The sequence below is a fragment of the Dama dama genome, chromosome 23 (genome assembly GCF_033118175.1).
Source record: "Dama dama isolate Ldn47 chromosome 23, ASM3311817v1, whole genome shotgun sequence".
Classification (NCBI taxonomy): Eukaryota; Metazoa; Chordata; class Mammalia; order Artiodactyla; family Cervidae; genus Dama; species Dama dama.
The window spans coordinates 30501794-30515362 of record NC_083703.1 but is presented as its reverse complement, the minus strand read 5'-3'; the positions used below and the strand labels follow the sequence as shown (position 1 = coordinate 30515362).

General features: G+C 38.9%; 1 protein-coding gene and 1 pseudogene across 2 annotated transcripts in view; both read left to right on the top strand.

Moving 5' to 3' along the window:
* The window catches only part of NMT2 (N-myristoyltransferase 2), a 57082-nt gene extending 43634 nt beyond the window's left edge, over positions 1-13448 (top strand). The window contains exons 9-12 of one of the 2 annotated variants that reach the window (XM_061126277.1): positions 4306-4476; positions 9178-9345; positions 11483-11620; positions 11967-13448. In XM_061126277.1, coding sequence (XP_060982260.1) covers positions 4306-4476; positions 9178-9345; positions 11483-11620; positions 11967-11987 — 498 coding nt within the window. In that variant the 3' untranslated portion in view covers positions 11988-13448. Of the gene's footprint in view, positions 1-4305; positions 4477-9177; positions 9346-11482; positions 11621-11966 lie in introns of those variants that run through there. The other variant, XM_061126278.1, reaches the window with a different exon arrangement.
* On the top strand, positions 11093-11269 carry LOC133045383 (U4 spliceosomal RNA; annotated as a pseudogene).
* Positions 13449-13569: the final 121 nt, after the last annotated feature.

Below are 13569 nucleotides of genomic sequence, written 5' to 3'. Positions count from 1 at the left end.
TTGGCCATCTGATGCGAAGAGCTGACTCATTTGAAAAGAGCCTGATACTGGGAAAGATTGAGGGCAGGAGAAGAAGAGGATGACAGAGGATGAGGTGGTTTGATGGCATCACTGATTCGATGGACATGGGTTTCGGTGGCCTCCGGGAGTTGGTGATGGACAGGGAGGCCTGGCGTGCTGCAGTTCATGGGGTCGCAAAGAGTCGGACACGACTGAGTGACTGAACTGAACTGAACTGATAACCCATATAAACAAAACTCTTTGGGAGTATTAAATAATTTTTAAGACCATAACAAAGTTCCAGACCAAAATCTTTGAGAACTGCAGCTTTAAGGATGTCTACCAGACAAAAAAAAAAGATTTTGATTTAGTGATTTCACGATATGAATGTTCAATGAATAAGAATCGTGCTGCAAAAGCATATTTTGCTCCAAAAAGGAGTTGGCAAGCTTTGTTCCTCATTTCTGAATGCTCTTTATGAACAGAGAGGATGTATCCTGTTACTATCATGAGATAATCTCATTCTCTGAAGCTCATTTTATTTTATTTCATTTCATTTATTTTGAGCTGTGGCATGCAGGATCTTAGTTCCCCAACCGAGGATCAAACCTGTGCCCCATGCAGTGGAAGCACAGAGTCTTAACCACTGGACCACAAGGGAAGTCTTGATATCATTGATTGTTATTGAATCAGTAACAAATGCAAAAACAGTCTAATGTTGAGAAAGGCTGTTTAAAATTTATCAAGGTCATCCTTATAACAGAAAATAACCTTTTCAAATGACTGCAGTATATATGCAGTATGGTTTTGGTCTTCCTACCAGCATTTCAAAATGTATATTTATCTCATTTAACACCATTTAGCAATCACATAGGTTTCCCTCTTCCCACAAATTGCAGCGTAGAAATGCTCTAAATAACTAAAATTGGCTTACAAAAACAAAAGGAAAATACTGGTTTCATGCCTGGCTTGCACCTGAATGCTAGGCCATAGAAATGCCATCTCTTCAGAGCTGACAGTGACTTTTTTCCATGTCTGCAGCCTTCACCTCACCTTATTGGGTAAATGATTGTGCTAAAAAAAACCTAAGAATTTGTGCATTCATTCATTCATTCAACACCTATTCAGGCCATTATAAACTGTGGAAAATTCTGAAAGAGATGGGAATACCAGACCACCTGACCTGCCTCTTGAGAAACCTATATGCAGGTCAGGAAGCAACAGTTAGAACTGGACATGGAACAACAGACTGGTTCCAAATAGGAAAAGGAGTACGTCAAGGCTATATATTGTCACCCTGCTTATTTAACTTATATGCAGAGTACATCATGAGAAACGTTGGGCTGGAAGAAGCACAAGCTGGAATCAAGATTGCCGGGAGAAATATCAATAAGCTCAGATATGCAGATGACACCACCCTTAGGGCAGAAAGTGAAGAGGAACTAAAGAGCCTCTTGATGAAAGTGAAAGAAGAGAGTGAAAAAGTTGGCTTAAAGCACAACATTCAGAAAACTAAGATCATGGCATCTGGTCCCATCACTTCATGGCAAATAGATGGGGAAACAGTGGAAACAGCGTTGAGTTTATTTTTTTGGACTCCAAAATCACTGCAGATGGTGACTGCAGCCATGAAATTAAAAGACGCTTACTCCTTGGAAGGAAAGTTATGACCAACCTAGATAGCATATTAAAAAGCAGAGACATTACTTTGCCAACAAAGGTCCATCTAGTCAAGGCTATGGTTTTTCCAGTGGTCATGTATGGATGTGAGAGTTGGGCTGTGAAGAAAGCTGAGCGCCAAAGAATTGATGCTTTTGAACTGTGGTGTTGGAGAAGACTCTTGAGAGTCCCTTGGACTGCAAGGAGATCCAACCAGTCCATCCTAAAGGAGATCAGTCCTGGGTGTTCATTGGAAGGACTGATGTTGAAGCTGAAACTCCAGTACTTTGGCCACATCCTGCAAAGAGTTGACTCATTGGAAAAGACCCTGATCCTGGGAGGGATTGGGGGCAGGAGGAGAAGGGGACAACGGAGGAGGAGATGGCTGGATGGCACCACTGACTTGATGGACATGAGTTTGGGTAAACTCCAGGAGTTGGTGATGGACAGGGAGGCCTGGGGTGGTACAATTCATGGGGTCGCAAAGAGTTGGACACGACTGAGCGACTGAACTGAACTGAAGCCTTAGATGGAAGCTTGGACCTGGAGATTTCAGGTCCTTTGGCTTTGTTGTTGTTTAGTTGCTAAGTCGTGTCCAAATCTTTTGTGACCCCATGGACTATACCCCACCAGGCTCCTCTGTCCATGGGATTTCCCAGTCAAGAATACTGGAATGGGTTGCCATTTCCTTCTCCAGGGGATCTTCCCAACCCAGGGATCAAATCCATGTCTCCTGCATTGACAGGTGGATTCTTTACCACTAGCTACCTGGGAAGCCCCTCTTTGGCTTTGAGATCCACAGAAATGCTGGAAGTCTGAGTGTTCTGTTAAATGTTAAGGACTTAAATTCTCTTAATTTAGAGTATTAAACTATTTTAGGTTCATTATGGTGTCTTTATAGATTCTGTAAATCATAACTGAGTAGCACATAGTAAATACTTAGCTAAGGACTGTTGGGTCTGTAAATACAAAGAACACCTCTCCCATCTCTTCCCAACACGAATCAGTAATTGACCAGCACTCCTTGTCACAGAACCGCAGTAACCTCAACAGGACTACTGACATCCATCAGAGCCGGCGTTCAAGATGAAAACCCATTTTCCACCTTGGTCTTCTGTAACCACCACTCTGGGGGCATGCAGGAATTGTGATGATCTAATCTTAGAGGCAGTTTCTAATTTAAAAGTGCTCAGAAATAATTTAGGACAGATTAGGTAGAATAGGAGTATTTATATACAAGTTATTTGCCACTTAAAAATTTATCCAGTATTTCTTCAAGGAAAAAAAAAGTATTAAGTTAACTAGAAGAACTGAACTTGTTTTTGTAGTTCAGTTCAGTCACTCAGTCATATCCGACTGTTTGCAACCCCATGGACTGCACAATGCCAGGCTTACCTGTCCATTACCAACTCCCGGAGCTTGCTCAAACTCATTTGTAAGTATTAAGAGTTTTGTCTTTGTATAGACAAGGGATGTAGTGAGTTTTCTCACTTCTGGTGTCAAGTGTCCTGGTATCTGGACTCTTCTTATAGTTGACGTCTTAAGCTCTTTTAAGGATAAGTACTTGAACAAATAAATCCAGATGGGACCGTGTCCTGACCTTTGAGGGTTTGTCATTCCTATTTGTTGTTTTTATTCAGTCACTCAGTTGTGTCTGACTCTTTGCAACCCCGTGGACTGCAGCACGTCGCCAGGCTTCCCTGTCCTTCACGATCTCCCAGAGTTTGTTCAAACTTATGTCTGCTGAGTCGATGATGCCATCCAACCCTATGGCTTTATGTAAAAACTGTGACTTACGAGATGAAGGATTCAGATGCGTATTATGATCACCTTTTAATCAAAAGATGGCATAAGAGACTAGGGCCAGTACTTGGCAACTAGCCATTCGTTCTTGGTAACTAAAATGCTTGCCTTCCCAAGTTGACTGATATGATTGACTTTTCTTTCATTTTTGTTGCTCATGAGAACAAAATAGCTACATCTTACTCATGGGCTATTGGACAAGATGAGTTTCTCAGCCATTCCCAACTGTGTTTTCAAAATGTCAAACATGGCAGTCTTACAGCATGCTACTCCAGAACACACGCTGGGATTGTTCTGCCCTGTTATGCAGGCCAGCAGGCCCCGCTTTTTGTTCCTAGGGACTAGTTTCATGGAAGATAATTTTTCCACAGACAGGGGTAGGGGGCGGGTGGTTTCAGGATGATTCGAGTACATTATATTTATTGTGCAGTTTATTTCTATTATTATTACATCAGCTCCACCTCAGATCATCAGGCATTAGATCTCAGAGCTGTTTAATTTCTTGGCATGGGTATATAGGTGGATTTGTAGTGTTCCCATTGGTTTTGTTTGGGTCATAGGCAATACTAACCAAAGACCTGGTACACAAAGATAGGATAGAACACATTGTGTAGCTTATGTGCTAAACTAATACATCTCAAGCTTTGTGTGTATACAAATCACCAGAGGATTTTGTGAAATTGCTCATTCTGACCTGGTAGATCTGGGGCAGGCCCAAGATTCTGCATTTCTAACAAGCTGCCCTGGGATGCTGATAATGTTGGTTTGGGGACCACACTGGCTCCAAGTTTGTTTAGTCCTCTTATTTAAACCTCCCCATTGGTTTCGTGTTCACCCCAACAGGTTACAAAAACTTCAGGCTTGAGGCCAATGGAACCAAGAGATATCAAAGCTGTTCAAGAACTAACCAACACATACCTGAAGCAGTTTCATCTAGCCCCGGTGATGGATGAAGAGGAAGTAGCCCACTGGTTCCTCCCTCAAGAGCACATCATTGACACTTTTGTAGTGGAGGTAAAGATAAGGTGATAAGACAGTACAGAAAAGTATGCAAATACTATGCGATTGAGTCCATTTTCCAGAAGGATCCTAGAGTACCCATCTCCTTCCTCTCTGTCCATGACTCACTGCTTCTATAGCAGGTTTCTGCTCACTCTCTTAGAACAAGCTGTTCTTACAGTTTCCATTCCTGGCACAAGGGCACACTTTTAGTACTTAATAATGGGAAATCAGGATACTGCTCTGGTGTTACCTGTGTGATTGTTTCTCTCAGTTTTGAAAAGGCCAGTTTGGATGACCTCATTAGAGATGAATGTGTCGCAAAGTTTAATACTGTTTTGCTTTGCAAAACTGGTTGGAATTGAACTGCCTTTGTTCAAGATGGCATAATTCAATCACTTCATTCAACCTTGTCTTCTTGATTTGTTAAAGTTTTTTATAGGCTGAATACTAATACTTTGTACTGTGGTCTGTTTCTGCGTTCTCCATTCTGTTCTGTTGATCTCTGTCTATTCCCCTACCAATATCACACTGTCTTAATTAATCTGTAGCTCTATAGTAAGCCTTGTTATCAGGTAGAGTGATTCCTCCCATTTCATTTTTCTTTGTCGAGATTGTTTTAGCTAATGTAGTTCCTTGCTTTTGCATATAAATTTTAAGAATAAGTTTGTCTTAATTTATGAAAGACCTTTCCAGGATTGTTATAATAATTACGTGATATTCAACAGGATTACATTAATTTAGGGAGAATTAACATGTCTTCCAGTCCATGAACATGATATGTCTCCGTTTATTTAGGTCTTTTAAATTTTATTTTATCAGCAGTCTTTAATTTTCAGCATCCAGATCCTATACATTAAAGTTCCGTTTTCCACATGTTCCTTGTTAGTATGTAGAAATGTAATTGGTTTTTCTGTGATGCTCCTGTATCCTGCAACCTTGCTGAAATCACATAGTAGTTCCAGGAGTTTTTTTTTTTTTTTTTTTTTTTTTTAGTTCCAGGAGTTTATTTGGAGATTTCTTGGGATTTTTACATGGATAATTGTGTCATCTACAAATAGAATCAGTTTTACTTCTTCCCTTCCCATCTGTATGCATTTTCTTTCTTTCTCTTGCCTTATTGCAGGGGCTAGATCTTTTGGTACTTCATTGCATAAGAGTGGTGAAGGTTGGCATCTTTGCCTTGTTCCTGATATTAGGGGAAGAGCATTCGGTCTTACCCCATGACTCTTACCCCATGATATTAGCAGTCAGTTTTTCATGGATGCCTCTTATCAATGTGAGAAAATTTCCAACTTGCTGAGAGTTCTCATCATAAATGGATGTTGGATTTTGTCCAGTGCCTTTTCTGCTTCAGTTGATATAATCATACGGTTTTTCTTCTTTAGTCTGTTGATATGGTATATTCAGTTACTTATTTTCAAATGTTTGACCACCTCACATACCTAGGAAAATTACCCTCTTGGTTATTGTGTATAATTCTTTTTGTACATTATTGGATTTGGAGTGCTAATATTTCATTGAGTATTTCCTGAGTTCATGAGAGATACTGATCTGCAGTTTCTTTTTTTCACTGTCTTCGTTTGGTTTCTGTATCAGGAAACCACTGACCTCATAAGAGGAGCTGGGAAGTGTGACCTCCTCTTCTATTTTCTAGAAGAAATTGTATAGAACTGGTGTCAATTCCTTAAATGTTTGCTAGAATTCTCCAGTTGAACCCATCTAACCTTAGAAAATTCTTCCTCGTTGTCTGTTAATACAGGCAGACCTCATCTTATCACCCTTTGTTTTATTATACTAGTCAGATAGTGCATTTTTAAGAAATTAACAGTTTATGGTAACCCTGTTGGTGCCATTTTTTCCAACAGCATTTGCTCACTTTGTCTCTCAATAATTTTGATAATTCTTGCAATATTTCAAATTTTCTCATTATGATCATATGTGTTATGGTGATCTTTGATGTTACCACTTCGAAGTTCAAATGATGATTAGCATTTTATAGCAATAAAGTATTTTTTTAGCATTTTATAGCAATAAAGTATTTTTTTTAAGTATTTTAAAATTAAGGTATGTATATTGTTTTCTAGACTTAATGCTGTTGCACACTAATAGACTACAGTATAGTGCAAAAAGAACTTGCATATAAACTGGGAAAAGAAAAAAATTCACGTGACTCACTTTATTGCAATATTTGCTTTATCGAGGGGGTCTGGAACCAAACATGCAATATTTCCAAAGTGTGCCTGTATAGCCACTCCTACTTTTTTCAAATTCACGTTTGCATGATATATCTGTTTCAGTCCTTTTACTTTCAGCCCATCTGTGTCACTGAATGTGAAGTGATACTTGGGCCACGTTTCCTTATGTACTCTGCAGAATTTCTTCTGATTGGTGTGTGTTTTGACTATTTACATCTGATGATAATTGATATATTAGAGCTTAAGTCTTCCATATTATAAAATATTTTCTATTTGTTTCTTCTGGCTCTTGTCCCTCTCCTTTTCCTTGCCTGCCTATCCACCATTTTTGGGTCTGTCTTGATTTATTTATAGTGCATTTGAGTATATTTGTTTGGTCTTATCTGAGTATGGAGCTTCCCAGGTGGTACAGTGGTTAAAAAAAAAAATCCACCTGCCAATGCAGGAGACACAAGAGATGCGGGTTAGATCCCTGTATTGGGGAGATCCCCTGGAGAAGGAAATGGCAACCCACTCCAGTCTGGAAAATTCCTGGACAGAGGAGCCTGGTAGACTACAGTCCATGGGGTCCCAAAGAGTTGGACATGACTTGCCTGGAAAATTCTCTTGCCTGGAAAATTCCATGGACAGAGGAGCCTGGTAGACTACAGTCCATGGGGTCCCAAAGAGTTGGACATGACTGAGTGACTTCACTCTAGTATTCCTGCCTGGAAAATTCCACAGAGGAGCCTGATGGGCCACATTCATGGGGTCACAAAGAATGCTTGTGCTTGAACACAAGCAAGCAAGCATTTGAGTATTATAGTATATAGATATAAATTATCAGTCCTCTGGTATCCACGCTGCACCACTTCAAGTGATTTTACTTCCATTTAGGTCTCTTTACTGTCTCAAAGTTTAAATATCACCATCTTGAGTATCTTGAGATTTCCTTTCTATTTGAAGGATGTTCTTTGGCCACTGTTAAAGGTATGTCTGCTGGCAACGAATTCTTCTAGTTTTCATTTGTCTGAGAATGTCTTTATTTGCCCTTCTTTCCTGAAAGAAGCTTTACCAGATACAGAATTCACAATTGATCGTTCTTTTCATTCAGCTCTTGAGCCACTTGCTTCTGGCCTCTGTGGTTTCAGGTGAGCAGCCTATTGTCATTTGAATTAGTATTTCCTTGTAAGTAATGAGTTGTTTTTCTGTGGCTACTTTTAAGATCTCTGTCTTTAACTTTGGGAAATTTTATTATGATGTGGATTTCTTTTGGCTCATCCTCTTAAGAGTTCACTTGGCTTCTTGAACCTTCTTAAATCTCTGCCAACTCTGGGAAGTTTTCAGTCATTGTCTTTTTCAGCTCCGCATTTTCTTCTTTCCTTCTGGGTCTCCAGTGATATGAATGGTGAATCTTTTATTGCTGCCTCACAGATCCCTGAGGCTAATTTTTTTTTTTCAGTCTGTTTTCCCTCTCTTGTTTCAGATTGGGTAAATTCTGCTGGATTCTTCAAGTTCGTTGATTCTATCATGTTATCTCCACTCTGCTACTGAGCCCATTTAGTGATTTTTTTTTTCCTCTTTAATTTCTGCTATGGTATTTTAAAATCCTTAACAAAGCAGAAAATCTAGGCCTTTAAGTCATCTCTAATACTTGAGCTGCTAATACAGCACAGTAAAGAATCAGCTTAGCTTAACATCTTTAATTTTTAATGTCTGAAAAAAAGGATTAATGAATCAGAAGCACTCAAAAAGCGAATAAATCCATCCCTCTGGAAATTTCTGCTAAAACAAATGCTAGCAATGACATATGTGGTCTAGCCTCTGCAGCTCTATCATTCAAATATAGCTTGAATTCTACGCAGACTTTCCTAGTTACCACATACATACCTAGTTACCACAGCTAACTGAAACAACCCAAACAATATTGACTAATTTCTTGTATTGAAGGGTGTACCAGTGATGGTGAACAAACACCATCTTTTTTGCATCCCTTTTGATATCTGATAGCTTCAGATTTTCTTGGTCATTCATATACGTATACTTTGGTGCAGAACCAATGCCTTTTACAAGCTTCTAAAAAAAAAAAAAAAACAACTCCCAAACTCTATCCCGCTTCACTTTAAGCTGATAAAATTCCTGCTTTGTGCAAAGAAGATGTTAGATGTTACACAGTATCCTTGAGTTGGAAAAGGTAGCCTCCTGATCCTTAATGCTCTTATTCCTGCAAAAACAATGAATTGACTTTTATCACTGTCCCTATAAGTCTGTAGTCAATCAGAGAGAAGCATTCCTTCTTAAGAACTTGCTGCCAGCCACCAGTGAGCACTTAGGCTGAAGCACAGCTCCACGCCCTTCCCTGGCCGCTGCCTGGCACGTAGTAAGGGCCCCGTGTCAGACCTGGAGGATGGAGCAGGAGCAGTTGCTCTCCATTCTGATGGAAAGCTATGGTGCAAGTCAGAGATTATGAAGTGAGCTTAAGTGCCTGGATGACACTTGTTCGAGGAGATGTTTATCTGACGTTACCTTTGTTCTTTAGAACTCCAGTGGTAAACTAACTGACTTCCTGAGCTTCTACACACTCCCCTCCACAGTCATGCACCACCCGGCTCACAAGAGCCTCAAAGCTGCCTACTCCTTCTACAACATCCACACGGAGACACCCCTGCTGGACCTCATGAGCGACGCGCTCATCATCGCCAAGCTGGTAGGTGACTCACTCTTGGCTGTCCTGTGTGTGCGTCTCCAGATGTGTATATAAATATCTTGTATTTTCTTCCACACGGGGGAATTCATTTGAGATATTTTACTGTTGACCATCAGTCAAAAGAATTATTTTGATAAGAGCTTTTTTTAAAAAACTTTAGTAGACTGTTTTCATCATCAGCTCTATTGTAACTTAACCAAAAAGACATTTTGTACAAATCAGAAACTTTTAACCCTTATATAAAAGTACATGGGACTTTCCTGGTGGTCCTGTGATTAAGACTTCGTTTTCTAGAGCAGAGGATGCAGGTTTGATCCCTGGCCGGGGAGGAAAGATTCCCCCATGCCTTGCGGCCAAAAAACCAAAACATAAACTGAAGCAATATTTTAACAAATTCAATAAAGACTTTTAAAAGGTGGTCCATATAAAAAAATCTTTAAAAAAAATAAAAAACAAAATTCATAATATAAGGAATATAAGAAAATTACATGATCCCTATATATAGGCATATACCTTGGAGATATTGTGGGTTCAGTTCCAGACGGTTCCGGATCACTTCAATAAAGCAAGTATTGTGATAAAGTGAGCCACGTGAATTTTTGGTGTCCTAGTGCATATATAAAAAAAAATTCAAAAGTTATCTTCACACAATAGTGGGGTCTGTTAAGTATGCAGTAGTAACTAAATAACTTAGAGATCTTAATTTTAAGTATTTTGTTCCTGAAAAAAAAATGCTATCCATCATCTGAGCCTTCAGTGAGTTATATTCTTAACATCAGAGATCACAGATCACTGTAACAACTATAATAATAATGAAAGTGTTTGAAGTATCACGATAACTACCAGAATGGAACAGCGACATGAAGTGAGCAGATTCAACTGGAAAAGTGGCCCTGATAGACTTTCTCAGGGCAGGGTGGCCACAGACCCTCAATTTGTAAAAAGCACAGAATCTGTGAATCACAATAAAATGAGATCTGCCTGTATGGGGAAAATGTGAGTGTTGTGTTACAGTGACTAACTGGCAGTAGCAAGTTTTTTTATTCAACTGAATAGTCTGTGAATTTTAAAATTAAGAAATTTAATTAATAAAATTATTAAGAGGATTTAAAACAAAAAGAATTAAATTCAAAATGTGCCTTAATGGATCTGCATTATTTTTTACTTCCTCAGTATAGTAGTTAGGATGATTGTTAAATTCTTGCTACAAATAAAACATTTTCTTTTCAAAGGTAACAGAAATCAGCAGATGTAAGTATTTGGATATAAGTACTGAATGAGAAAATATTGCCTATGAGAAATTGGGAGCTACACATCAAAAGTGTTTTCCTTGTATTCTTCTAGTATTTGATCATTGGAAACATTTTTTTTTTTAGTCTATTAGAAGTGGACCCCAAAATCAGCATTTGCCTTTGATTCTTTGATCTTGTAGCTCATTTTCAACTACCTCCTCCCAAAAAGGCTAGTAATAAGTTATTTAAAGTAAAACCCCTGAGAAATAGAAATGCAGGTACTTCACCTGTGTCACATTTTGCATAGTATTAACTAGTATTTTTTTATTCTGTTTTTAGTATTAAAATGTAACTAAATTTATTTCCCAGTATTAGCCCAAGACAAATACACAATTTCAAGTCTTTACAGGTTTGGTTTCTTGGCTGTAGGTTCAGGTAAGTCAGAACTTAGAAAGGCCAGTAACAGTTCTGGTGATGGGGCCATCTAGACAACTGTTTCCTTCAAAGACTGGGCAAGCTTTGCGCAGTGGCAGTATCGTAGCCAATGAGGTTTATCCAAGGCGCAATTATTGGTCATTGAAAACCTTTCCCAAAAACTGGGGCAAAACATTTCTTGAACCTTAATATTTTTTGTCACTATTAGCCATCAGACTGTATTTTTGGATTCAGCATTTCTGGAAAATCTTGTTGATTCCATCATATTCACTGCTTGCTAGTTTAATAAGATAGTTGTGACCTGAATTATTAACGCATAGTATATATTGCAGACATTAAACCTCATTATAAATGCATATTCAATTCAAGCTACTAGTAGGAGAATGAAATGTTATACTGAAATGCATCATATACAAAATACTCTAAACTTTTAATGCTTTAACATTTTAAAAAATTTTTTACATTGACAGAAAGGATTTGATGTATTCAATGCACTAGATTTGATGGAAAATAAGACATTCTTGGAAAAACTCAAGTTTGGCATAGGCGATGGCAATTTACAGTATTACTTGTACAACTGGAGGTGTCCAGGGACAGAGTCTGAAAAGGTGAGTGAAGTTGATGAGTCTTTGTAAACTTGATAAACTTAACCTGCAAAACCTCATACTTGCTTCTCATCAGAGTGTTGAGAGGTTTTTAGTCTTTTTGTTTTTAGTAGCTTTTTAAAAATATACATCTATGGGACTTCCCTAGTAGTCCAGTGGTTAAGGCTCTGCACTTCCACGGCAGAAGGCAGAGGTTCAATTCTTGGTCGGGGAACTAAGATCCCACATGCCAAAAAAAAATTTAATAATAAAAAATAAAAGAATAAAATAAAAATATACATCTATTATACTACATTATGATTTTTCTTTCTCACTTGTGTTTACTATTCCATCTCTTCCCTCCCCTTAGGTTGGACTCGTATTACAGTAGATGGATATTTCTGTTGATATTTCTACAACTCTGACATCATCATTTGTTAATACCCTAGTTAAAGATTCCTGGAACTGCCATTCCAAAGAAGAATAAAAGCACAACTTAAGTGACATTGAAGTGTCAGTAACAGAAGAGATGGAAAAGCATCCATTTGTGACCACACATGTAGAACACATTTCTAGCTGACATTAACATCCATCCTTTTTTCCCGCTGTTGACCCATTTGTAGGAGGGATGCAAAGAGGGTAAAGAGCACATTCCTCTGGTTTTCAGCCTTCTGGCTGTCTCTTGATGAAGACGAAGGTGTTTCTTCCTCTCTCTAGAAAAGGGACCCCTTTTCTATGAACTGAACAGAAGTCACAGAATTGTGTCAGAAAATCTTTGCCACTGTGTGGAGATACACTGCTGCTTTTCTGTTTATGAAGTGATGGTCTGTGGATCCACATAGTAGAATGAGGGAGCCACTCGGAAAGTGTTTACTTACATCACCGTACACGATCTCATTGGAACCAGCACTTCTGTAACTCAGTGACACACAGTGGGTGTTAAAGTGAAGAGCAAGATAAAAATGTCCTGGGACTCTCTTATTTCTCAAGAAGTCAAGTTGCCAAATCAGTAACACACAGATTGTACTTTAATCTCCAGCAGGACGATGGATTGGTTCCAAAGCAAGGTTTGGGGCAGACATGAAGTGTGCTCTCTGAAGAGTGTACACCCCTGCCAAACCAGACTTCTGCTCCTGCACAGATTCTAGTTTCTTCTCAGCAACAGCCAGGATATGTGAGGAAAAGGAAATCAAAGCCCGCAAGTCAGAATACATGCCCAGAGGAGTTCATTAGTGCCATCAGGACACTGAGAGTTTGAATGTTTTTTATTACTTATGCAGAATTGCACATATTCCTCTACACTGACTCTTAACTTACCATGAAAGCTGTCCTGCCCTAGGAAGATGTCTTATTTGTAAATAAGTCTCATAGTTTTATTACTGATGGTGTTTTTATCTAGGATTTGAAAAACTTCTCAGTGTGCATAAATACGTATATATACTGCCAACAGTCCAAGGGGGAAAGATGCTGGATGAGGCCACCTCAACTGGCCTCGACTCAAATACCACAAAGTAGATACTTCCTGCCTTTACGTACCAGTGCCTCGGCCATTCGGTCCATAAACATCTAGTTCCCTTAGACAACAGGATGGCCTTCCTTCATGTTATACGTGGTCAAAGGAAACAATCATACCTTATACCAGGCAGGAGCTGGCAACCTGTGGCCCGTGAACTAAATTCAGCCCATCGCCTTCTTCTGTACAGCCCAGGAGCTAAGAGTGGTGTTTATATTTTTTTGAATGGTTGAGGAGAAAAAAAAAAAAAAAAAAAGACAAAAGAATAACATTTTGTGACACAAAATTTACAGGAAATTCAGATGTCAGCATCCATAAATAAAGTGTTGTGGGAACATGGCCATGGTCATTCATTTGTGTTGCCTGGGTGTGGCTGCCTTACTCTACAAAAGACAGAGTTAAGAACTGTTCTGACAGAGACTATGAACCCAAAGGCCTAACATATTTACAGCCTGGCCCC